At 31.6% G+C, this 27,078-nt stretch overlaps 1 protein-coding gene across 3 annotated transcripts in view; it reads right to left on the bottom strand.

Annotated features, from left to right (window-relative positions):
* LOC118186050 (AP-3 complex subunit delta-1-like) overlaps positions 1 to 27,078 on the bottom strand; it is a 401,929-nt gene that overhangs the window by 338,931 nt on the left and 35,920 nt on the right. For all 3 annotated transcript variants that reach the window (XM_085808093.1, XM_085808094.1, XM_085808095.1), the window contains exons 3-4: positions 22,637 to 22,717; positions 11,636 to 11,716 (exon numbers count right to left, since the gene is read on the bottom strand). In XM_085808093.1, coding sequence (XP_085664219.1) covers positions 11,636 to 11,716; positions 22,637 to 22,717 — 162 coding nt within the window. The remainder of the gene's footprint in view (positions 1 to 11,635; positions 11,717 to 22,636; positions 22,718 to 27,078) is intronic.

The following is a 27,078-nucleotide window of genomic DNA, read 5'->3' on the forward strand; positions in this document are numbered from 1 at the left end:
AGTGATTTATGCTTCCATTTTGATAACTCATATGATTGTGCTTTGGCTATGTTTTAACGCATATACAAATTTTCGAGAATGCTCTCAATCCATTAAGTAATTAAGTACTTAATATTAAGTACAGTAATTAAGTTTAAAATATAAAAAATTTCATTAAATATCAAATTAAGTTCATAATATAAAATTTTCATTAAATATCAAATTAAGTTCAGAATATAAAAATTTTCAGTAAATGTTAATTGTTTGAAAATATACACAACACAATTCACTTCATCAATGTCTATCAATTCAAGTATAAATTTGAACTGATCAACATTGCTAACACTCTTAGCTCCAGTCTTTCACAGTCATAAAATAAACACAAGTTAAACCCCATAAATCATCAATTTGAATCATCATTTTGAAATTCCAGATATGTTTGCAAATTAAGAATTACAGTCTAGGGAGAATCAAGAACTTTTGCAGTTAATATTACACACTTAATTTCACTCCCCTCTTCACATAATTTTATTCTCAATAGAGCATCAGCTCCAAAGTTCTCGTTCCCTGGAGTATATTTAATAATTAAATTATATTCTTGTAGTTTACGAGTCCATATACTAAGTCACGGCAATAAATTTTTCTACAGCAGCATGATCTAAGTAAATTGTCACTATTGTCTTCCTAAAATACACTTAAAAATTTCTGAACCATTAAAAATAAAATTAATGTTTCCCCTTCTGTAGTTATATAACTCATCTAAATTGGATTAAGGATCATACTGAAACACAGGTTGTCCATTTTGCATAACCACAGCACCAACCGCATAATCTGAAGCATCTGCAGCACTTTCTAAGCTCCCATCACCTTCAGGAAATTTCAAAACTTGCACCTGAATTAATATTTTTTTAAGTTTTCTGAATGTTGTGTTTGCTTTAGCCGACCAAGTAAACCAGGCTTCTTTCTTTTGAATTTTAACAGTGGTTCAACTATCTGTGCAAAGTATTTGATAAAAGGCCTATAATAGAAACACAACTCTTTTGCTGTATTTGTTGGTGAATAATTTACTTTTTATCGCATGTACTTTGGAATTCCCTGGTCTTAATTCCTTTCTGAGATATAGCTTAATTAATGAACTTCCTTGGCCACAAATTTACACTTTGATGCATTTCTTTTTAATCTTGCTTTGTTTGAAAGTGAGAACACTTCATGAACATGCAAATCCTGAATATAGTCTATAATCTTGAGAGTTACAATTATATCATCAGTTAAATAAAGGTACTCTTCCTAAGAATACGTCATAGTAACATCTCCATCGCTCTCTGAAACATGGCAGGTGCTCCGCATAAGCCAAATGGCATTCTCAGATAGGCGTGAACTGCAATAAATGCAGTTTTTGGCCCATCCTATGGTTTTACATATATTTGAAAATATCTTGAGGTAAGTCCTTAATGTCATCACGTAATACGTTGACTTAATCTTTCTAATAATTATTTAATTGATTATGGTCAGTGGATAAACAGGATATTTAGTAAAATTTATTCAATTTTCAGGTAATCCACTGCAAAATGCCATGACTTAGGTCTCTTGGTGGGAAATTATTCTTTATACAGACTAGCGTTAGGGTAATTATAATCTTATTTTGCAGCATTTCCTTGATATGTTTTTCTATAATTTTTTCCTTCACTCTGTCAAATCAGAAAGGCTTTGTTCTATGGTGGGGGCATTTCCCTTGTCTAAGCTGTTGTGGTTTACAATTTGCATTAGACTTGGAGCATTGCCAAATAATTTAGCAAACTGTCTTACCAACTGTTTCAGCTTATGTTTCACACTTCAGGTGCTTAAGCTCAATGGCGAGAGGGTTTGTTCCCTTCTCCTCTACTTTATTCATGTCCAGGTGTACCGTGGCTTCCTGAAAATTAATTTTAACCTTCGCCACCTTTAGAAAATCAATCCCCAAAATTACTGGACCTTGTGGATTTTTCACAACAACAAACAAACAAACAAAAAAAAAAAAAAAAAAAGGGCTTTCTTCTACTACTCCTTTTTTTTTTATTATTTAAACATGTAACGAGACTTCCTACAGATGTACACTGTTTCCCTTGGGCAGCAATAATGTTTGCTCCTTCAACCCCAAACATTCCATATCATTTAAAATGTTTCTGAAAAAAATTCTCTGCAAAGAAAGTGCTTTGAGGCTCTCTATCTAACAGCACATCTACTGGAACATTATTTAACAAATGGATTACAGGCAGAGCAAAATGTTTTACAACTGCCATATTCAATTGAATTCTAAAGGGATTTTTTTTGCTTCCAGGATAATTTAACTCATTTTCAGGACCTCTTATTAGTTTAAGCTCTTTTCACTTTCTTCCCAGTTTTCTCTTTTGAGATTTTTCTTGGCAATTGCCACATGTGGTTGAAAATTTCTTTTTACTTAAAAAACATTTATTACTGTCAAACCGTGGCCTTCCTTTCACTGCAGGGCGATAAAACTATTGATTTGATGTCTGGCCATATCCTGATGTACACATACTTTCCGAAATGCTCCACTTTAAATTTCACTGTGAGTTCAAATAAACACTTGAGCATGCTCAGGTTTCTCAATTCAACAAAAATTTTGCATTTGTGGCATCTTAAACACTCGAGCATGCTCAGGTTTCTCAATTAAAAAAAAAAAAAAAAAATCTTGCATTTATGGCAATAACCTAGGCAGTATAATTTGAATGACTACTGCAGTGGGTTTTTTCCAGTTGTATTTTTCTCAATATGAACTCAGTCAGTTCTTCATCCTTAAACCAGCTTCTGCTTAACCATTCTGCTTTCAATTTTGCCCTTTTCACCACGGGAAAAGTGTTCACTCTGGTGGTTTTAAATACTTCAAGTTTATAATTCTCCCTGCCTGGTTCTCCTAATTAAAATTTACCGATGAGTTTGCACCATTCAGTACCTGTCTTTGAAGTGTGGCAGTTGCTGTGACCTTTTGTATTTCCCCAACTGGGTAAAGCAAAAAATATCAGGCCAGTCATTCCCCAAATGTGATTACGAACCTTCTGTCGTCAAAAGTCTCTGCGAGTATTATTGATGCTCTCATTGTATCCATATCCTTCCACGGAACTTACTCATGCCAGTGAAGCATGCCATGCTGAGGGGGGGGGGGGGTCAGACAAAAGTTGAATTTCTTTGAAACATGGCCCTTTGCTTTTTTTAGTCATCACTATAATGTTTGTTATATTTCTCAATCACCCAAATAATGTCCAAACTCTTGGTAGACAAAAAAATTATCACCAAGTCTAAAATAACCAAAACTTGAGAAGGCTGTAGAGGACCCTTTTACTTAAAAAGAAAGCACATCTGGTGCTTACATGCTCAACCAGGACTTATGGTGAGATTTAAATGCGCAATCAAATATAAATTTAAATTCAAGTAATCTAGTAGTCAAAGGCTACACAAATAAATTTAATGCAAAGATGGCTAAAAATATCTGTGGAGACTCAATATCAGTGATTATAATGAAAGGCCAAGACTACAAATCTTATCTTAAGTAACAACCTAGTAACATGGCCTTGAAAGGCAGAACACGCTCTGTCTACAATCCAAAAACCTCACCTTAAATACATGCGTACTAATTTGCATTCTGGCGAGAAAATAGAAGGGAGAAGTCGCAGTAAAGATCCAAAACATAAAATAACTGGTTAATTAGCATACAGGAACTTTACAAATTCATGAATTAGAATTACAGTAAAGCACTAACCATTAAGAAATCTAAATCAAACTCACTTCCCTCATAATAGCTCTCAAATTTCCTTCATGACACTTCTGAACTTCGCCTAAAAACTATTCACAAGTTGTTAATCAGTGAAAAGAGGTAAGTTCGTTAACCATTTGAAGCACAGTGTGTCCAGTCTGGACACACCTAAAAATTTCCTTCTGTATGCACAGAAAAATTGAATGAAAAAGGATTTATAGGTTACTATAGGTTACTCTGAACCTTCTTTATTCATAGTAGATGGCAGCTCAACACAAACCAGTCCATATATTTTAGCCATGTTTAGTTTTTAAGACCCTCATTTTTCAAAGATATCTTCCAGATGTTTTTAGGGTATAAAAGGAATTCTTTGAAAAGAAATTTCTATATTATTTTTTTGGCTGTATGCTAATCTTTTTATTCTATATTAGTTTTAAATTTTTACCTTGAAATCTTGTCTAAAATCAAACGGCAAACCCTAGGTGTGCCCAGACCGGGCTCACCAATAATCTAGGACAACTGAGAGTCTGTATTCTTTGTTTCTCCGCATCTCATCGGTCAGTTCATTGACAACAATGCTCGTTTTGGCACTCTTTTCAAAGCTCTATTCAATCAGTGTGCCACTTTGGGCACACCCACAGAATTAAAATGATAAGTGCTGTCTTCACAAAATTTTACTTGTGTACTCCTCAAGGCCTAATTAGACTGCCTACTTTTTTTTAAATCAAAACTCTGACTTTAAAAGGTAGCGTGCTGGAAAGAGTTAAAGCAGACTGCTGTAGACATAGGGTGTCACGCAACTGGATCTGAATATTTAATTCATGCACCTTTTGGAGGAGTAACAACAAATGGGAGACAAGCCTAATACTAAAAGCATAGTATGAAGATATGACACAGTCAAAGAATCCCTGAGAATGTCCAGAAATTATCCTCTGCATTTTCAGTATTAAATCAATGTAATTTTCTACAGCTATCTTGCAGAATTTCAATTAAAATCATGCTATATAGAATTTCCTTTGTCAGAAAAATTAATCAGCACTAGACTCTGGCCATTTTCTCCAAAACACTGAGTAGTCCTCTCTGGACCAAGGGCTTCTATGGTAATCCTTGTGTTTTATGTTGGTAAGGCGATCTTCTCTTCATTTCAATGTGTTCTGAAATGCACAATAACCAAAGCCTTTCTTTAAACTTTGAAAAAGCTTACATTTTCAGTTTAAAAGCTTAAAATTCAAATTCAATATTGATATTTTATATTTTTATTAATTTGTGTTTCATGTTGTAAATTTTGTATGCAATTTTACTCTAAAATATTTTAGAAATTAAATCCTTAATACCTCATAAGCTGAAACTTGGGAAAAAAATTTTAAGACCAAATAGGTCTTACAGCACAGTACTTATTAGCTTTTCAATTTTATTTCTTTTTAGCAGCTATAAGCGCTAAAAGTTTCAGTAAGTTTTAGATGAAACTTTTTTTCTCTTGCGCCAAAATTTGAGATGATTATGTTTTTGACTATAGTACCTAGCGTACAGGCATACCTTATTTTACGGCATTTCATTGATACTGCACATCGTAAAATTTAAACACGTCAGAAAATCTTGCATCAAAGCATGCTTGTTTGCAATATCATCTGCAACTCTGTCCCAGACGTTGACCTGATGCTTCCTGGAACATGATCCCACAAAATTTAGTGATTTTTAATTCTAGGAGGCTCCATCTCCAGATGCCTGCATAAGTAATGACCTGATGGGATGGCCCACTATTCTGCTGACCCTTTATGATGCATAAAAATGCTATGAAACAAGAGCAAATCAACCAGCATATACTGGCAGCTTAAGGACTAAAGGTCTTCTACATGCGGAATAAAAATATGATCTACAAGACGTTCCCTTAGATTATCATTGAGTTCAACAATCTTGAACAAATTCAACTTAACATGATCAGTTTACAATCTACAAACAAAGGCATTTTTCCATCGGCACAGTACATTTAGGTAAAAGATTTTATCTGACCACTGCCATTCTATTTTCTATCCTCCCAGCAGGTATGCTTATTTTTGCTCAAGCTTCTGGAATTTAATATACAAGTGATTTACATCACTCTTGCCTTGGTTTAAATGATCTCTTGTTAAGCTTAAATAAGCTTAGAATCTTCTCTTGGTAACCAATTGTTGCCACGTACCACTGAAGATTGGTATTAGTGTCCAAAGACAGTCTTCATTGCCATGAGCCATCCATGATGGATTGGCAACGGCCAATTCCTTGCTGGAAAACCATTAGTAGTTTTGTACATTCATAGCTTAAAATGCTTTATGTTGTAAGTAATGTGTCATTTACAAGATAAAGTATTTTAAGACATCAACTTTATATATTTAATAACTGATAATGTCTATCACTATTAATAAGTTGCACTAGAGTTTTCTTTTTCACGTAACAAATTTGGCATAATTTTGTTATTTAAATTAATTTTATTACATATTAATATTTAAATAAAGGTTAAGCTTTAAAACTTTACTGTTGCTGCCACTTGAAACTAAGAACAACACAGCTACATTATGTCAATAATTTGACCATGGGCCCTCCTAAAAACCAAATGTCCATTTATTTATAGCTTAACGATTGCTGGGAATATTCCACTTTATGTATATTTCCAGCCATTGCTACTTTCTAATATTTGAGTCTTTCAGTGCAAAACATGCTACAAAATATGAAATTTAAGATTGCTGTAAATATTTTATGCACATATAAAAATTGATACCAGATAAGAAATATTTTTACGAGTACAGAAAATGAAAAGAAATGAATTAAGCACGTATATTTTTAAAATGTAATGGTTTTTTAAGCATAAATTTTTTACACATAACCACAGTGATCAAATGTGAAAAAAGTCACCTTGCTTGTCAATTTTTATACTTCCCAAATAATTTGTGAAATTTTCTATCTGCAATTGATTGTGATTTGATTTAAATATTGTTACGAAATGTACAGGCGTGGTGAGATGGCTTCCCCACAGAGCAGTGGCAAGGGAAGGCAGGGTTGCCATATTTGGCAAGAAATCACCCATTTGGCAACATTTGGCGACAAAATTGGCAACATCCCATGGATGGATAGAGAACCTTCTGGAACGAATTCTTACCGGTTTAGCCGAAAATGTTCTCGAACACAAGCCGAAAGCTATATAAACCCAGCTGGACAGCAGTCAGGGTGAGTGTGTCTCGTCTAGCGAGTCAGTCCCTGCGGAGGCGATCGCATTGTCAGCCGGCCGGCGAGTGCCGAGCGGGTCGTTGAGTGCACCAAAAGAGTCTCGTAGAGTATCGCGGTTAGTGTATCGTCGAGAGAGCGTGTTGAGCTCCGGAAACGACTGAACCGAGAGTCAGGATCTGTGCTCTGTGTGTCATCAAGTGCATCGCGAGTTGTAGCATGGAGAGTCTCGAGAGTACGTGGAGTTCCGAGAACGACCAAGCAGAGTCGGGAGCTGTACTCCGGAAAGCAGAGTCGGGTGCTTTGCAGGAAGCTGTCTCCACCGTTATAGCCTGATAACCTGAAGGCTGTGTCGCTGATCATGTCAGCATGTTTATAGTAGTTCATCGACGACTGTAAAACGTGTTTTGGAGCTGTCCTGACAATATTGTCTAAATAAAGTGTGTTTCAATACTTCATCAAGTGTCGTCATTATTCACTCCAAATCTATCAACCCCGTACGAATGTGAAGGAAGAAAATAACGTAACAACTGGTGTCAGAAGAATAAAAAAAAGGGGGGGCACAACAAAAATCACTTGCTTCTCCTTACCTGAAATACAACCAGAGAAGCATTCAAGTGAGAATATAAGTTTGTATTTTAGAAACATTTCCTACGAGTTCAGTTTTTCTGGTTGCAATAAATATATATTCCTAGCAACAGTTTTCCCTGTTATCCATATGCAAATAACCCTCACGTACTTTGTCATACTCATAGAACCTTAACCTTAAACCTGTAACCTGTATAGATTTTAAAGTAGCAAAATATTTCAAAGCATTTTTCACCCCAATGGATTTTGTTTTTAACCATTTGAAATCATATATGACACACTAATATACAAATATATAAATTAATGTGTAATAAAAAAATTAAATAACAAAATTATGCCAAATTTGTTACATGAAAAAGAAAACTCTAGTGCAACTTATTAATGTTGCATTAGTGATAGACATTGCCAATTATTAAATATATAAAGTTGATGTCTTAAAATACTTTATCTTGTAAATGACACATTACTTACAACGTAAAGCATTTTAAGCTATGAATATTATAGAGGACAGCAATGGAAAGAAGTTTTCATATTTAAAAAAAACAGTACTTAGTATAGTAAACTTGAACTTTTTAAAACATAGCATACAGAAGGCTGAAAAATAAACAGTTTGTCCACAAAAGTCATTAAAAATACTACAGTATATAAAATGTTTAAGTTAAGAATTTTTGAGATTTTAATTGGATGTGAAGATTACTTATATGTCTAAATAAATCTAAATATCATCAGTTTCACAGCAAAACCCCAAATCTGTATTTCCATTATTTTCACCTAAATGCATTTACTGGGAAATTTTTAGTGCTCTGCTGCAAGATAAGAGAGATTCTTTAATGACAGATTCTCTATGTTCATCTCTTCTGAGATGACAGTAAAAGAATTAACATTTAAAATTCACAACTCATTTTTTCCCCAAATGCCAAACATAACCGATTTTCCCAAAGCCACAATTTTACAGATTAAGATTTCAATGTATTACCAACCATACTTACTTTTCTACTATATTTTTATTTAGCAATATTACAGGTTATTCAAAATGTCATTTTCTTGCTAGATGTAACTTTGAAACATATCTGAAATACATTTTTTCAGACATTTAATTTTTTAATTACAACAGACTGATCTATTAATTTGTAGAATTCCATTAACCCCTTAACTGCCACGGGCATATATATACGCCTTGCTCAGCCGATGCATTAACTGCCCCTACGCCCTTCCAAACTACTATCATTTGCTTTACGCTGCTACCCATAAAATTATCCGCAAAGCTTTGGAATGCAACACCACAATGACCTTGACAATGTATGTGAAGGAGAATACTATTTCAGAAAAGTGTGGGGAGAAATTGGAGAGAGGGGTATGTCTAAAGCGGTGAGTAATGACTGCATGCTATTGGCTGGTGGTGTTTGAGTAAAATGCATTTCTTTCATTCTGTGTCCTCCATTTTCTTTTAATTTTTGTAGTAGGTTCCAGGAATAAAGATATAACGGATGTTTCAAACCCATTTTATCTTTTTTGATGAACTGCTCGTGCTTCATATTGTTACTGAAACTAACCGTTTTGTAGACAAGTATATGAACCAACACCTTGCAAACAAAAAATCAAGAACAAAATCGTGGCATTCAACCAGTTCAGAAGAAATATATGTTTTTTTAAGCATACTGATTTCACAAGGTATAACACTGAAACCTGGTATTACACTTTACTGTTCTAAAAATGAATTGATTGAAACTCCATTTTAGGGATCTTTTTTATTATACTTAAATTTTTTTTATTATACTTTTACTCAAAACATTAAATTTTGTGCATTTATTTTTTCTTTCATTCTTTATTTTGTGAAAGTTACAGTTTTTAGAAAGTAAAACTTGCACTTATTTTCCTCCTAATACATCACATAACTACGCGTGCCTGTGTGAAAAATCGTGGCACTGGAAAATGAATCTTGTATGTTTTCTGCGGCAGTTAACGGGTTAATACCATACTACATTAACCAAGAATAGTTTAGTTTCAGAAAAATAATTTAAAGCAAAAATATACCTTACAACAGCAACAAATTTTACATTTTGAAAACCTTTATAACAAAATAATAAAGAAATCTTCAGGAAAGCTTTCTTCCAGTAAGAAATTCTATCTTCCAGTATGAAATTCTATCATCCTGTACTGTGTCACACCAAAATGTTAAGTTACAATTCATATTTGCATTCAATATACAAACACACAATTAACACAGTGGAATCTCAATCTACAGTTTTTTCAAAGGAATGAAGGAAAACAATGAATGAGGTAAGTAACTGAACTAAAAAACTATTGCAGACTATAAATAAGTAACATGACATAAATAACATTTATTGCTTTCAGCATAAGTACACTACATTATGAAACTTTTACAAAAAATTTAGTATATTTTCCTTTGCATTTTGCCTGAATTTTGTCCCAACTCAAAATATGAATTTTTCAGACTTAAAACTGTGCATTCTATTCTGTCAATCGCCACTTCCATTTTATACATGAATAAATGCTCGAACGTTTTGTAAAATTGTTCTAGGTGAAGCTTGGCGTCTGTCTTGGATATCTTCAGCACCTTCTTTCCCACATTCTTTTGAAGACACAAAGATTCACAGAAATACACTTAGTGTTACAAAAAAAAAAAATAGCATTCAGAAATGACACTAAAAGCTCAGATTTGGAGCTGAGTACCATATACAAAAACATAACCTCATTACTTACGATGCCAGATTAATAAGTCCAGAGAAGGTAATGCATATAATTAATGTGTTGTCACTTAATTTTCCCCCCAAAACAATCAATACAGTAAATTCTGTACAGAAAGCATCATATAAAAATATTAAATAAGGTAAAATGATAATTTGGAAAATCACAGATGGAATAAATACTGTCATTTATGTAAAACTACATTTTGGGCCAAAAATTTAACATGATTGATTCAGGTTCTACTGTATTTCAGTTTGCAGAATATACCTGAAAAATGCAAATTGCAACACAGCACAGTAGTAGTATCCGAAAGAAAAAATGAGTATTTTATCAACAGACTATTTTGGCAACAGGAAATGGAAGGTACAAAAACTCATAGTACAAGCTCATTAGCTAATTGGGATAATTCAGTGGGTTGCACTACAAATAATTTTTTCCCCCGACTCCTACAACAGCAAAAATCTAGAGGGCTGACAAGATACACATCTATTAATCTACTGTTAAGGAAAAATAATTCTCTAGCCCTAAAGCAGTATAAATTTCAATTGCTCTAAAAGTACATATAAAATGCATAACAACATTTTGTGAAAGATGTAATGATGACATAAGAGGCATCCGCTAATTTTCTAGAGTGTCCATTTTTAGTCATTCATATTTTGTACTGCTTCTACTTTCTCTACTGTCTATCACTATCACAAAGCTACTTAATTACAGTTGATAAAGGTTGTTGTAATGTCATATCATCACATTTTTATTACATTACTCTAAGGGCCAGAGCATAATATGAAAAGTCATACTGCAAAGTTTATAAGCTTTTCACAGTCAAATTAATGATTTTTGAGTGACTCAATTAATTTAGACTACTTAAAAGACAGTTCACGCTTAGTTTATTAATTTTATAAATAAAAAAAACCTTAAATGCTGCATTTGTACCATCTACAAGCAATATAAATAAAAATCCATTTTAGTACGCTCAAACACTGAAAATTAATTATACTGATTCCACTAAAACCTTAAACTAATAATGCTATCAAAAATAAGATGTATAAAAGTTTTAAGAGCAAAACAGAGGAATAGTCGTTAGCAAAAAATTCACTGGTCTTGACTAAATAAAATGATTAATATTTCTATAATCCATGAGTATAACAAGACAAACATTATTTAAAATGAAAAAAAAAAAACTATAAAAGCTAAAAACGTTTAACATTTTTTTTTAATATTAAATCAGATTCTATTAAAAAAAATCAAGAAACATTTGCAGATTTGGAAATATAATTCATGAATTTATAAAAATAAACCATACTGTATTTAAACAATATTATCTCAACAAAAAATAGTTTAAATTTTATACCAAAATAATTTTTAAAAATACATTAATTAGTAAACTGCTGAAAGCCATTTCAAAACACGTACTTTTCTTATCATGTTCGTTGTTAGCATTAGAACTTCAGTCTCCTCATGGAAGCTTTGAGATGCTGCAAGGTAACCTATTCTCTAAGAAGTAAAAAATTTCTTTTGTCAGTATTCATAAATAATTAGGAACATCATTAATATGATTTTCTGCTAATCTTAATAACTCAAATAAGCAATTGGCAGCAAAGTTACATCTCCTGTCAGTTTAACTGTGACCTTCAACAAGATTAGAATATGTCATACAGAGTTATTATAATAATCCTCCACATCCTATAGGGGAAAAAAAGGATTTATTAACAAGTAATTACAGATGCAAAAATGGGTTTAATCCTCTCAACAAATGCGTGAAAAATAAAGATTTTAAAATACAAAATACAGAAAAAAATTTTAATGGGATTTTATGCAATTTCTGTTTAAGCAATTTTATTTTAATTATGTGCAGCTTTAAAACAGGGTTCATAGCCACATTTTAGTTAAACAAATAAGCACCTATAAGCACTTTTCAAGCACATTTTAAGAAAAAAAAATAAGGACCTGTCTAATTACATTATACATAACTGCATAACTTCAAAAATTAGACTTGTAATTTAAAATATGAGAAATGCAGTATTTATTAAGAAAGAATAAGCATTACTCAACCTTGGAAAATAATTACTTTTTTTAAAATTTTAAATAACAGTTCAATTTGCAGAACTAGTTTACAATGAGGGAAAAAAACTATGCAGAACTAAACTATATTACAAGATTTAATGATGAAATTTCAAATCAAAATAGAAGAAATAAATAATAATAAGGTATATTTATTCTATTCGCTTGGAACTTAATAATAAATACAATTTATTTTTCCACTCATATCGATATTTAACTAATTTAAATCTAAATTCTGAACATTTTCTAAATTTTCATCGTATATCAGTTTTTCCTTAACAGATATTGCAAGCAAAGTAATTTAAGTAAAAAAGAGGAACATTTCTGAAATCAGAAGACAGAAATTTGCTTCATGCAGTCATCCTTTAACAGTAAAAGCTTAACTACCCGCATACTTGAAAACTGGCGAATATTCGGACAGTCGAGCGTAACTTGAAAAAGAGGAGCGGAGGGGAGGGGGATAGACTGTAGCCGTTCTTTAGATTTTTCCGCTAAATAAATGCTTTTGACATTTTGATATGTGCATCATATAAAAACAAACCAACGGAACAGAAAAATATTCTGCTTAGCAAGGACAGTAAAACTCTTTTAAGTGTTTATAAACAAATCTGGGACCGAACATCAAAATTAATTATCTCTGCAAAATATCGCAAACATTCTTGCGTAATACGTGCGCCGTAATTCTTCCCTACATGATATTACGCAATCGGATTCAACAGCTGCCGGTATTGGGAGAATAAAGAACTAAATAAAGGAAAAGAAAGAGACTTACCAATCTGGAGTGTTTCTCATTCTAATTTTCAACAGACTGCATTAAATTTCCGGAATAGAATCATTCTTCGCTTGGGTTGGTAGACCGCAGAAATTTTAGTCCTATTCAATCCAGATTGGAAAGTGACAAAAAAAAAAGAAAAAAAAAAAAAAAAGAGTCCTTTGCTTGTTTTGCAGCGAACTGTAACAGTTTCAATATTCGAGATTTCGCGGAGAGAGGGGAGAACCTCCCAACCTTCGTACTGTATAATGTATTGGCTAAAAAAATGAAATTATTTTGACTATTCAATTACTTTCCCTTTATTTAAGCCATTCCGAATATTATTAATTAGAAAGCTAATCTGTGTTAAAACACAACCATTTTTGGAAGTTTACTACACTTCAGCAGTTACTACAACTATGTTATTATAAACATTCATACATATGCTCATAATATAAGCATAACGATCATAAGAAACACGAATATGAACTGACCAAGCGGAACAAGAATGCAAATTATCAAGATCTTGATAGAAATTCGAACATGGGTAGTATTTGGGTGGGAGGAAAAGAATGCCGAATGTACCGGAATTTTCTACTGCTTTCGCAATTCTTTGACCAACAGAATGACGGGCACCTGTCTGTACTCTCCGCGCACACCAAAGGTTATGTTAATGCAGAGAAAGGGGGAAAGCTATATCCGGGAGTATGATTCACCATCTGACATTCCATATTAGGAAGAAAAGTTGTTTGTTTAGTTTCGGCTTTGGTACAAGGGAAAACTGCGCGTTCATTTAAAAAAAAGCACTAAAAGCAAAAAATAAGCACTAAAAACACAAAAATAAGGGCTTTAAAGAAAAAGTAAGTAAACTTTATATTTTATTTTCAAATATAAGGACTTATAAGTACTTATAAGGACCGCTACGAACCCTGTAAAAAAAAAGACATTCACTGCATAAATTTTACCTTTTTCTAGTAAAAGAAAAAAAAAATTGCATCTCAAAAACAATTTTCTACAACTGCATTTGAAACTTACAGGAATCAATCCCTTAACTGGAATGCTAAATGGATGTAATATAATAAAAAGTAAATATTTTATAATTACAGAGTTTGAATCCTTGATTTCAAATGTCATTTATAATAATGACTCTTCTTCATTTTACTTACTATCCATCTAAGGGAACAACACAATCACTCCTAAAAACATTTTGCAATAATCCATACTGTTTTAAAACCTCTGAAGTGCTAGGATTTCTGGATTTATCAAACAATAAAACTTGATAGTTCTTAGTATTCAACTTGCTGGAAGCATAAGAGAGCTGTTACTTGCTGCCTGACTTTTTTTAATCTAAATTTCCAATTTTTTGTTTAACCCTTTGTGGCACAGTGTGTCCGGTCTGGACACACCTAAAAATTTCCTTCTGTATGCACAGAAAAATTGAATAAAAAAGAATTTATAGGTTACTCTGAACCTCCTTTATTTATAGCAGATGGCAGCTCAACACAAACCAGTCCATATATTTTAGTTTTTCAAGACCCTCATTTTTCAAATAAATCTTCCAGGTTTTTTTTTTTTTTTTTTTTTTTTTTTTTTTTTTTTTTTACGGTATAAAAGGAATTGTTTGAAAACAAATTTCTATGTTATTTTTTTGGCTGTATGCTTATCTCCTTATTCTATATTAGTTTTAAATTTTTACCTTGAAATCTTGCCTAAAATCAAACGGCAAGCACTAGGTGTGCCCAGACCGGGCTCACCGATAATCTAGGACAACTGAGAGTCTGTATTCTTTGTTTCTCCGTATCTCATCGGTCAGTTCATTGATAGCAATGCTTGTTTCAGCACTCTTTTCGAAGCTCTATTGAATTAATGTGCCACTTTGAGCACACCCACAGAATTAAAACAATAAGTCTATCTTTACTAAATTTTACTTGTGTACTCCGAAATCTGATTTGTATTCTGGTGAGAAAATAGAAATGGGAAATTATAGTAAAGGCTGAAATTGTAAACAACTGGGTAATTTACATAATAATAACTGTACACATCTTTGAAGAATAATCTTCTTTCTCTTTATGCATTCGGTTTCTTTCTTCCACATTTCCTTTTCATTTTAGAATTTTTGGATTTAATTAAAAGATTTCTGTTATTCTAAAAAAACTTTATTTTAGTAAAATTTAGAAAGTAAAGAAAAAGCTGCTAATTTTATTTCTCTTTTAACATGAAAATTCAGAAGAAATATGAAATATATATGGTAAGGTAAGGTTACAGAGCTGGTGTGGCAAATTTTTAGAATTTAGTGACACACCGAGCAACAAAATCTAGAAACGGTAAAACATTTAGAATGTAGAGCAGGCATTGGAGGCAGAATTTAGAAAGGCACCAAGCAGCAGAATTTAGGATCCACAGAGATTCCATCAGGTGGGAAAATGTTTAGTGCCACCCTGTGCATGATGAATTAAGACATATTAGACGAATCTTTTAAATTGTCAGATTTCAATTTCTTTATTAATAAAAAACTTCCTTTCTATAATGCCTGTCCATATGATAAGATTAGAAGCATTTTTTATATTTTCCATGCTTGTGTCTAGTGAAAAGTAGAGAAAATAAAGGGAAGATAAAAATGTTACGGAAAAAATTCTAGTATCAGAAGTAAAACATTCAAGTATTATGTTTTCATTGTTCTTCCAGACGTTCTCCAAAAAGTAAGAAATTACATGTTAATACACCATGAAGACATTTTCCCTTTTGTCACATTTTTCTGGAATCTTCTAAAATCGTGGCCTTCAAATCTTTCTAAACTTTCCAGGCTGCAATGTCTAAAATCCTAAAGAAAAATTACCCCTACCAATTCTATAACAGCATAAAGCCAGAAATATTTTGAAAAACAAAAAATGGAAGAAAAAAGTGTAAAATTAATTTTATAGAGAAAACTGATGCATATTCTGAGATAATTACATGGGAAAACTCTTACCATGAAAAAATTAAAAAGACATTTTTTATTAATTACATAGCTATCTTGCTATTGCTAAGAACTGTTTCATAAATTGCACTGCTATAGCATTATACCTTCCTTATTTTTCAGATTCAAAATATTGTATAATAAGTGGCCAAAATGGAATTTATAATATGACAGAGAAAAATAAAAATGCTTAACTTTAATATTACTTCTTAAATATAATTTCAATACATTGAAAATCCTAAAGAAAAATTACCCCTACCAATTCTATAACAGCATAAAGCCAGAAATATTTTGAAAAACAAAAAATGGAAGAAAAAAGTGTAAAATTAATTTTATAGAGAAAACTGATGCATATTCTGAGATAATTACATGGGAAAACTCTTACCATGAAAAAATAAAAAGACATTTTTTATTAATTACATAGCTATCTTGCTATTGCTAAGAACTGTTTCATAAATTGCACTGCTATAGCATTATACCTTCCTTATTTTTCAGATTCAAAATATTGTATAATAAGTGGCCAAAATGGAATTTATAATATGACAGAGAAAAATAAAAATGCTTAACTTTAATATTACTTCTTAAATATAATTTCAATACATTGCCATTATTTTAATGAAATTTATCAATGTTATCATTTTCTAAAAGAGTCGTCAAAAAATTCCCAGATCTTAGATTTAAAAAATTTCTATAGAAACTGATCTTAAAATCATCAAAATGTTGATAAGTCGCCAAATTTAGAACCATTTAATAAAAAAAAATAAAAGAATTTACATCCCCAAAAGCGCAAAGTTGTTTAAGAGTTCTTCATTAGAAAAAAATGAAATAATTTCGAAATGCTTATGTCTGACTTCTTGCTCAGAAACTCTATTCCACATTTATATTAGAAATAGAAACAAATTATAACCCATTAACGCATTTACCCATTCAAAAGATATCTATATTTGTCAGCGAATCGCCAAAAATATTCCTCCAAAATGCTAATTCGCACTCACAAGGACAGTCATAAAAACAAACAGAAATTTCAGATGATTAAAATTAAGGACCTTCTGCCTTTTTTGGCCAAAATTAAGGACTTTTAAGGACCAAAAATCGATTTAAAAAACTTAAGGACTTTTAAGGACCGTACGAACCCTGACGAAACTCCATTTTGGGGATCATTTTTATTACATTTTTTATTATACTTTTAGTCTAAACATTAAATTTTTTATTTTCATTTTTTTTCTTTCATTCTTTATTTTGTGAAAATAAACAGTTTTTAGACAGCAAAACTTGCACTTTCCCCTAATAAATCCCATAACTATGTGCGCATGTGTAGAAAAATGGTGTGACTGAATCTTGTATGTTTTCCACGGCAGTTAAGAGGTTAATGCCATATTTGAATTCCCACTCAGAAACAGGCTAATTAAAAATGTCCATTTCTTGATTAAGGCAAGTCTAAGGGAAATTAAGAAGAGCCCTTGGGATTTTAGCAAAAGGACATTACTTACTTACTCTAGCATAGTCAGCATTACAAGGAATAAAGCAATAGCTATTTCTTTCTCAGTTGTTAGAAACTTATCTGCAAATCAAATAGACTCATTTCTTTTCTTTTTGATTATTAAGCCTATAAAGAAGTGATGTGCTCTCAGAGCATCTTTAGGGAAGTCAAGACCCTTTACAAAACCTCAGAAGACGTGATGCTTGGCCTTTAATAGCTCCCCGCAGGCAAGCTTCTATACAGTCCTTGGGAAACCCTTATGTCCCAACTTAATTCATTTTTCTAAAAAGAGTTTGCCACTTTATTATATTTCTTTATACATGAGAAATATCTCCCATTAAACTTGTAAAAATGTAAAGTTTTTCATTGCTTTTTAAAATTTTAAATTGGGGCTCAAAAATCCCATTGGGTAACAATTCAGCAATTTTATTGATCAGACTTTTTATTCAGTCTCGTAGGGATATAAATTTGAGGAGTAGTACAGGAAAATTGAAAAGCTCAGGTCCCTGAAAAATTAAGAAAATACTATCAGCTGATAAACAATATTAGGAAAGATTCCTGCCAAACGGAATATGCTGTACAAATAAAGAATGAAAAGAATGAGATCTTAGCAAGATGTAGGGAATATTTTAAGGATTTGCTCCATGGTAACGTCACTATAGATACAGACAATAGAATTATATTTCCTCTTCATACTGATGAACAAGAACTTTATTTACCAAGTCTTTTTGAGATTGAATCTGCAATCAAGAAACTTAATCGAAACAGATCAGTGGGCCCTGATGGGATTAGCGCTGAATTGTTGAAGGTTCACAAACCTGGTCTGATTAAGGCTATACATGCTATTGTTTGCAGGGTTTGAACATCGGACCAGATGCCCATTGAATGGGATGAAGGCTCCATCCGTCTCATCTTTAAAAAAGGTGATAAACAAGACTGTTGCAACTACCGCGGAATTACTCTCTTGAATACTATTTTTAAAATTTCCTCTTGTGTTCCTTACAAGATGTTATTACCACATGTTGAAAAAGTCATTGGATGGTATTAGTGTGGATTTCTTAGGGGAAGGTCAACTACTCATTAAATTCATGCCCTGAGGCAGATTCTGAAGAAAACAAGAAAGTAAAATATTTGCACCTGCTATCTTTCTATCAACTTTAAAGCTGTGCATGACAGCTTTAATCCGCAGAAACTATACAAGGCAATGGAGGAATTTGAAATACCTCCTAAGTTAATTAATCTAGCAAAAGCTACACTTAAAAGAATAAAATGCAGAGTTGGTAATGATTTATCTGAAGTTTTCTATACTGACCAAAGGTCTACGGCAGGTCTATGGTCTACTAGTTTTCCTTTTATGATCATGTCAAAGAGGAACATTAATTATAACCACCCTGTAATTGAAAGTGAACTACTGATCTTTGAACATAAAATACTAAGAAAAATAGTTGGCACTGTTTGTGAAAATGATGTTTTGATATCAATGTATAATCATGAAATCTACCAAAAATTTACACAGCCTGATATTGTCAAGTCATAAAAAGCCACAAGATTCGATGGTTGGGTCATTTATACAGAGCTGAAGACACAAACTCATTAAAACAACTGGGAGACATTTATGAAACATTTACAGACATTACGAACAACATTTACGGAACCTATGGGAGTTAGAAAGCAATATATTATATGGTAAAAGCCTAAGTTTTCAGCAGAAGTACCACTCTCAATAACGCCCTTCAAGTCATACAGCAAATTTCAGTTCAATGAAATGGTCAAAAGACCACCAGCATTCCAAAAAAATTTATTAAGACATTAATTTTTATCACTCATTTTGCCGACTGGTTTTCATAGTTTCAAACTAACAGTAATAAAAGTAAAAAATAAATTCTTTTGGGGGGAGGGGATATCCATGACTAGAGATATGTATCATTTCATTTATTGAGACATAAATTTACATAAAATGCCAAAAGGAAAATCTTTAGGTTTATTTCATGAAAAAGTATGAAAATTTTTTATTAAAAATAAGTGTCCAAAACTATGCCATATCTATTTTTTATGAAAATGTGGCTGACCATTGATTATCCATAATGGCTTTGCCATAAAGAATTCTGATACACATCTGAATACTACCTGAACAAGAATTTTTTGTAACTGTCATAATGAATATCATTTTCCTTCTAAGCTTTACATTCTAGCTTTAAACACTCTAAGCTTTTTCTTCAGACAGCAATCCAGCACATTATCTCCTCCTACATTCAGAATCACTGCAACAGTATCTTTTCAAACATTAGCAAGAATATGCCTGCTGATAAGAATAAGCCTTCTATAGCAGCGCTTGCACCTTACTCCACTTTGTTCAATACACTGCCAGAATCTATTCTTCACTCTTCGCTAACACTACACAAAGTACTATTCAAACTTCAAATGGAATAGCTTTAAGTGTAGAAAATTAGTTCCATGGCTGAATTCTGGAAGTCAGTGTTATATAAGTTATTTGAAACCTGAAACAATTTCAACATTCTTATACAGAACTATCAAACTCTGAATAAACATTACTTAACATCGCACAAAGATAAAAGAATGCATTTAAAGCTACACATACAGAATATGTGTTCATCCAATCCTTTTTCCAATCAATAAAGTACGATGATTCTTTCTTGTTTTCCTACTGACTAGCTTCAATCAATGTAATACATACATCTAAACCAGAACTCTCCAGAGTATTGATATTGACCCTCCAGGGAAAGAAAAGTCAATTACAGTACATTGAGTCAATCAGTACATTGAGAATGTCAATTCGAACTCAGTGTTGCTATTGAAGATTAGTAAGTAAATTAAATATCAATAAAAATGTCCTTACCCAGCCTTCATTTTCAAAACTGCTACTTATAGACATATACCTCCAGTTTAAAAAATATTTTAAATAATGTAAATATTCATGTTTTGACATTTATTTTAATTTTAAAAAATCAATTTTGCAAAAATCATAAATACAATTTTTTCTACATTCCTCCAGTACCATATTTATAATTAGGAAAAATTTATACTAGCAATAAAAAAAAGAAATATAAAAAGTATGACTACACTATGACAAAAACTAAGCAAGAAAAACAAACACAAAACTGAAGAGTGAAATGCTTGCATTTGTATACAATTAAAAGTTTAGAAAACCATTTCTGATGTTAACAGATTAAGTGAAGAGCATTTTTCTGCACATTACTGCAAAAAATGTTAATAAATATAATGTTTTTTCAAAAAAAAAAGGAGATATTACTGCCACAATCTCACAGAATTTGTATTCTATAAACACTCATAAGCTTCATGGTTGGCACATAGGTAGTTTCTAACATTATTCGCACAAATTAAAAATTAAAATTATTTCTTGCTTAATAAATTTTTTGTAAAATGGTTACATGATGATTCTAAAGCAATTAACTTCATATGAATATTAATAATGTATTTTTAGCATTTGAAAACTTGTAAACTACCTGTATGAAAACTGTTCTGCCGAACAACTGTAACAAAATTCCAAATCAAAGAATGTAATACTGAAATATATTATTAGTACTCAAATGTATAATGAATGTATTATTAGTTAATCACAAAGGAATATCATTGAAAGGCATTTAAGTTAAAAAATACACCATAAAATAGTCTAATTTATTTATTAACTGGCATCTCAATGCTAGTTGAAATTGTTAAACATCCAAAATTTCTAAATTAAATATTTCGGTCAGTTTTTGCAATACAGAAGTCAAAGCTTTTTGCTTTTTATAATCAGCATAAAATTTTCTAAATATAAGGAGAAGACCATATAATAATCTAAAAATATCTAAATTTCATAATTTTTATAAACTGATTCCTTTTCTTATTTAAATATGCCAAAACCTAGCTATTTGCATCATGGAAAGTATTTTTTTAGAATTGGAAGTATAAGTCAACAACCAACAGCTGCAAAGATAAAGCTGGCTAAGGACCAAAAAAAAAAATAAATAAATAAATAAATAAAGCTGGGTGTTTGCGGACATGGTGTTATATACAGTAAAAGAGCAACTTCCTGCATTCAACTAATGGGAATATTTCATAATTTTATAAATCCCTCTCCTCCCAAAAAAAAATTAAGCAAATAAAGGACTTGCAAAGCTATTATGACAGAGTCGCCAAACAGTGTGATTCAGTGTCAGAAATGAATAAGCATGATATCACAACACAATCACTTGATCTTTGACTTAATTTCATATAAACCCAGTAAAATCTCGATAAGCTGGCTTGATTTTTTGTGGATATAAGTTAACTGCTATTTATTTGTTTTTCCCTGGCATTTTGAAAAAATTGTTACACTTCAGGACTTGCACTTCTATGGAAAAGCATTAATGAACAATTTTCAAAGTTACTGGATTCTGACAGCAGAAAAGTATATGTAAAATGGATAAAAAATGGCTATGTAATATCAAAATTTATGACAAATGATTTAATTTTTTACAGGTTATATACGTAACTTGTATCTATTGATTAAATAAATAAGATGATCTATTCCATTTAAGCTCTATTGGAATGAGTGACGTATTTGGCGACATCTTCACCAGTTTTCATGACAAGCTTTCATAATCTGACAATGTTTCAAACTTTCATATGTTAAAGTTAATTAAAGGAGGAGGGGTTGAAACAAGTTCAGACATTCTTAAATGTGTCAATTGTCAAAAATTGTTTTGGGGCAACCAATCCAGACTATGCATGCAAATTACTCACTGATAAATAACTGGCTTAATAAATACCAGTATCCAGAGTATATTATAATACTAGTCAAAGCAGAATTAGCCAACAAAACTGGGCTTGTAACAAAAGACAGTACATCAATGAAAGCTTAATGGCAAATTACAAAAGATCTGCATATGTTGGTAAAAATATCACATTAACAATCAAAACATTTTAAGTATAGAAAATAGAAAATTTTGTAAACCACATAATCAGCATACAATAAAATAATTATTTCTTTAATTTTAAAAAATATACATATACTTAAAATATTGAACATAGAAATGCAAAATGGAACAAACATTAGGAAAAATATAAGAGTTTATAAAACTATTAATATAGAATAGAGAGTGGAGGCTGAAATATCAAATATGGAATTTTTAACTAAGGAATCACACGAGGAATGGAACTTACCTTGAAAGTAAACTTAGTAGAACTCATTACTTCAATCACATTAAAAGCAGCCCAGCTGATGTCATAGCCTAACATTTGTAACTTTAAAATGAAATATGAATTAATAATTTTGGAAAATATGATATACAAATAGAATAAAATTCAAGTACAAACTGACTAACCACTATTGATGAATAGTTGTTAAATAACAGGAATTTTTTAACTGCATAGAAAGGAAGTATTTGGGTTTTATTTTTGGTATTCGCCAACTTCACAATACATTTGATACACTTATCCACAAGAAGGGGGGAGCTTTAGTTAGGGCCAGTAGTATCTCATTGTCGCTTGCATTCTTCAAAGATCTGATGGTGCCAAATCAGAATGCTACAATGCATGTTTCTACACCTCAAATTTTTTAGTATGCACTGATTCAAACCTGAAAGGGGATAGGCACTGTCATGAAACAACTTTCTTTTCTCAGTGAAGTCTTCAATACTTCAATCATATCATTGATTTCAACTTGTTCATCAGCATTGTCGCCACATCATACACAGTCATCATACACAGTCATTTTTCTGGAAATACACCAATGTAGTTCTATTGGTATCCTCAAAATAGGTAAGCATGACTTCAATGACAGTGTGGATGCTTGTATCATGATTTTTTTCCTAGACCAGATAGAATGACAGATGGTTCCATTACATCTATTACATCTATTTCCCTGGTTCATAATTGTTCACGTAAGAGTTCTCTATTTATCACATTTCAATGGAAAAGAAACCTTCATGAGCATGATGATCTAAATAATTCTGACTAATCATCTGTTATGTAGGCTTGGGAATCATTGGATAGCTGCCTTGAGCGCCATTTGCTGATACTTTATTTCTCAGTCAAGATCATACAAAGAATGACTCTTGAAGTCAATGAAAAATTTAATCAGTAGTGATTTGCCAATGGTTAACATATTTGCTGGCTGATCTGTTATTTCACCATCACAGCTATCACATTAAATGTTCTCCTACTCTGATGTTCGTTACCAAATCTTCTAATTTTAGAGAATGGTATCCATGCTGAAACTCCATTTTCCTGCAGATTGAAGGTTTAACAACTTCTGATCATAAGAAATAAAACTGCATTGCTGGTCCATGCACCAACTCAACAACGTAGCTGCCCTACCGCACAAGCAAATGAATGGGTTCAAACTATTAAATCATCATATCACTCATCTGCTGCTAAGGGTGTGGATCAATTAAGGAGCTATTCTGTGTCTCAAAGTAATATTTTTATTTTGTATACTTTTCCGTACGCTTTAGAATAAAATGCCTTTACTTCCTTAAAATATGGAAATGCTGCAACCTTAAATACTTCAACATATGCCTTCTGTGAACAAAAACTGGGCTGCAATGATTATTAGTTTTAACACAGCTGAATTTAAAACCACTTATGTAAATTAAATAGACACCTGTGCAAATTAAATGAACACATTTTAAATGCAAGATTTATGATTTTTATTCTTTTATGATTTTAGTAAAAAACTTGAAATTTTTTATTGCTATTCTATACAGCATCACATATAAAACTGCACCTAAAAAACTGAGAACATGCTCATTTGTGCTGTTATTCTGCCACCCCCAAGAGTGTTACATGCTTCACAATGCAATATGTTACATATACACTAACAAAAGAAGTCTTCTACTGAAATTTGATCTGGGTTTACTTTTATTTAATACATCCTGCATACTTGTGATTTTTTTCTAAGTATATGCAATATCTCTGATAATATTTGAATATATTTTGTGAGTAAGATTACATTTCACTCTAATTATACTTTGCAAAAATTACCAAAGTTCGTCCACTCTTCAAGAAAATAATTTCAGCTTAGCATATTTCAAATACTTGCAATTTAATGTCCTTTAATAACTTAAGACTCTTTCGGGTATTATTTTCATTTAGTCAAAAAATCTAACATGAAACAAAAGTGTTGCCTATTTAAGCCACACATGATCTTTCATATTATAACAGAATAATGTTTTATCAAAATACATATATAAGATCACTGCTTGTTTCTAAATAATATTTTGCAACAAAGTTACTACCATTTATCGCATTACTGCAATCAATGCCCGTGTTCTGAATGCCATATACCTCTAGTAAATTTCTCTCCACCATCATCTACACCAGAAGTAAAGTCTGAGGAAAACTATCAAATTCTGTAGATACACAACAGCTGCGTGTATATATCAGTATTTCCCAATTATTTACAATAGTTAATAGGGATGCATGTTAATAGGGAACTCTTTAAATACCTTTAAAATATTATTGAAGGCACCAAGGCAACAAGAGTAAGTATAATATTCATAAATTTGCAGGACCTGTTTTGAAGGCTTCAATATAGAATCTATGTACTCAGCTGCAGAAGTGCAAGTGATAAAAGAGAAGCTTGTGTTCTCAGGGAATAACAATGAAAACGCCTTCCACCAAACTTCAGATCATGCCATTCAATTAAATAGAAGTTACCTTCATCTTATTCCTTAGTTTCCTCGGCACTTCAGATTTGCTCTTCCTCTAAGTTGGCCCTTGATCAAGAACTAAACTACTTAGAAGCAGTTACTGACAGAGGCTTTACACCTACCATTACTGACCAAGTACTTAAAAAGTTCTCATCTTAAAAAAAAAAAAAAAAAAAAAAAAAAAAAAAAAAAAAAAAAGCACTCTCTAGTTTTAGGAGATTACAAGAATTCTGTTGTCATTCCCTTCTTTCCATCGATTAGCCATAAATATACATGCATTTTACAGAAATCCAACTTTCTGGTCATTTTTCTAGCAATAAAATTCACAGTTCCATATTTAAAGCCCCTTTTCCATGTTTAAAGACTCCTAGTGCAATATGGTTTAATTTACACTGGTCTAATTAACGCAGTCTTAGAATTTCATTCGAAGGAATATGAGGCATATGTTAAGAAAAAAGAAACACATAAATTGTCTTTTGCCCAACACTGTTGCTCAGAAAATAACATTGTTCCTTTCTCTGCAGCAAAAAGTATTAAAAAAAAATCCTCTTCTATTGGTGAATTATATTTTCTAGAGGTGTTTTATATTTATAAAATTCTTCCAGTTCTAGCAAACGATCCCAATTGTAATCCATTTTCAACCTAAGGTTGTAATAAAATTATTTCAGTTTTCATTTTTCGTCAATAGATGGAAACAGTAGCTTGACTTTCTCCCTCTCACTATTATTGCTAGAAAACAGGTTACTGCTAGAGCACAGGTTTCTCTTCTGTCAATCGCATTTCTGCAGCTGAAGAAGGTTCTATATATAAACATTCAAACTACTCTGCAAATTTATTAATATTACACTGATTCTTGATGCATAAGCACCTCCAGTAATCGTCATTTTAACTCAGACATTTAGTATATCTTATAAATTAGGTTAATTGAATATAGTGAAAACATTTTGGTAGTTCTAGACAGAAATAATTTTTAAGATTCATTTTACCAAGGAAAATGAAAACATATTTTTTATCCTTTTTAAAATCTCACACATAAATACAAAAAATGACACGGTTTTAATTTTAATAAATTATAATTATTCTATCATATTCTCTGCTTATAGTATTTGAAAAACACATTACATGTATAAAAACTATTTAACATGCATTTAAATAAGCACAGTGTAACCCCCCCTCCAAGTTTGTCCATTCCAATATGGCTTTAATTAATTGCTGCATTCTCTGCCTTGTTTCTAGTACCTCAGGAAGTCAGGATATATATATAGTCAGAATGTAATATATTGGGCTCTGAATTTTAATTATGAAGACACTTCAGGTGGTGTGCAGTGGAAGCAATTCTATTATAATAGAGCTTCGCCTACAAACATAACTGAACATTTTTATTCTTAAGGTGAAAAAAATATTTTTTAAACTCAAACGATCAGCAAAACACTGATAAACAAATTTTTTTTAATGACACTTACCGAACACAAATAAAATTTTGTTAGATGGCATAGGATTTCTCTTCTTTTTGCAAAAAAGAAAGAACAAAGAGAATGCTTAAAATGTTCTAGTCAGTTTGTATTTTGGACAATTTCATAAATTAAGAAATCTATAAAATCAAACCTAGAAATACTGTAACCTCAAGATCAATAATATAAACTTCTTCATTCCTTTTTCAAAAACCTTTAACAAAAAAACAAAAAAAAAGTCAATTTTTCTCACACCCAGGTTTTATTCACTCTTTTACCTTGATTATATTTTTGCTTTTATCAATTTCAACAATCACACCTCAGAGGCTGCAATCATATTACTTTCAGCCATACATATTTCTACATTTCTCAACAAAATATCATGAAATTGAACACTTCCTCCAAAGTCTCAAGATCAAGACAAATGAAATCATAGGTGGCAAGCTTCTTGCTGAGATAATTTAATGGACTTCCAAGAAAACTACTGAGTTTTTGAAAGCCT

This window comes from Stegodyphus dumicola, chromosome X1 (genome assembly GCF_044657685.1).
Source record: "Stegodyphus dumicola isolate Sdum_Otavi_A_Nest chromosome X1, ASM4465768v1".
Taxonomy (NCBI): domain Eukaryota; kingdom Metazoa; phylum Arthropoda; class Arachnida; order Araneae; family Eresidae; genus Stegodyphus; species Stegodyphus dumicola.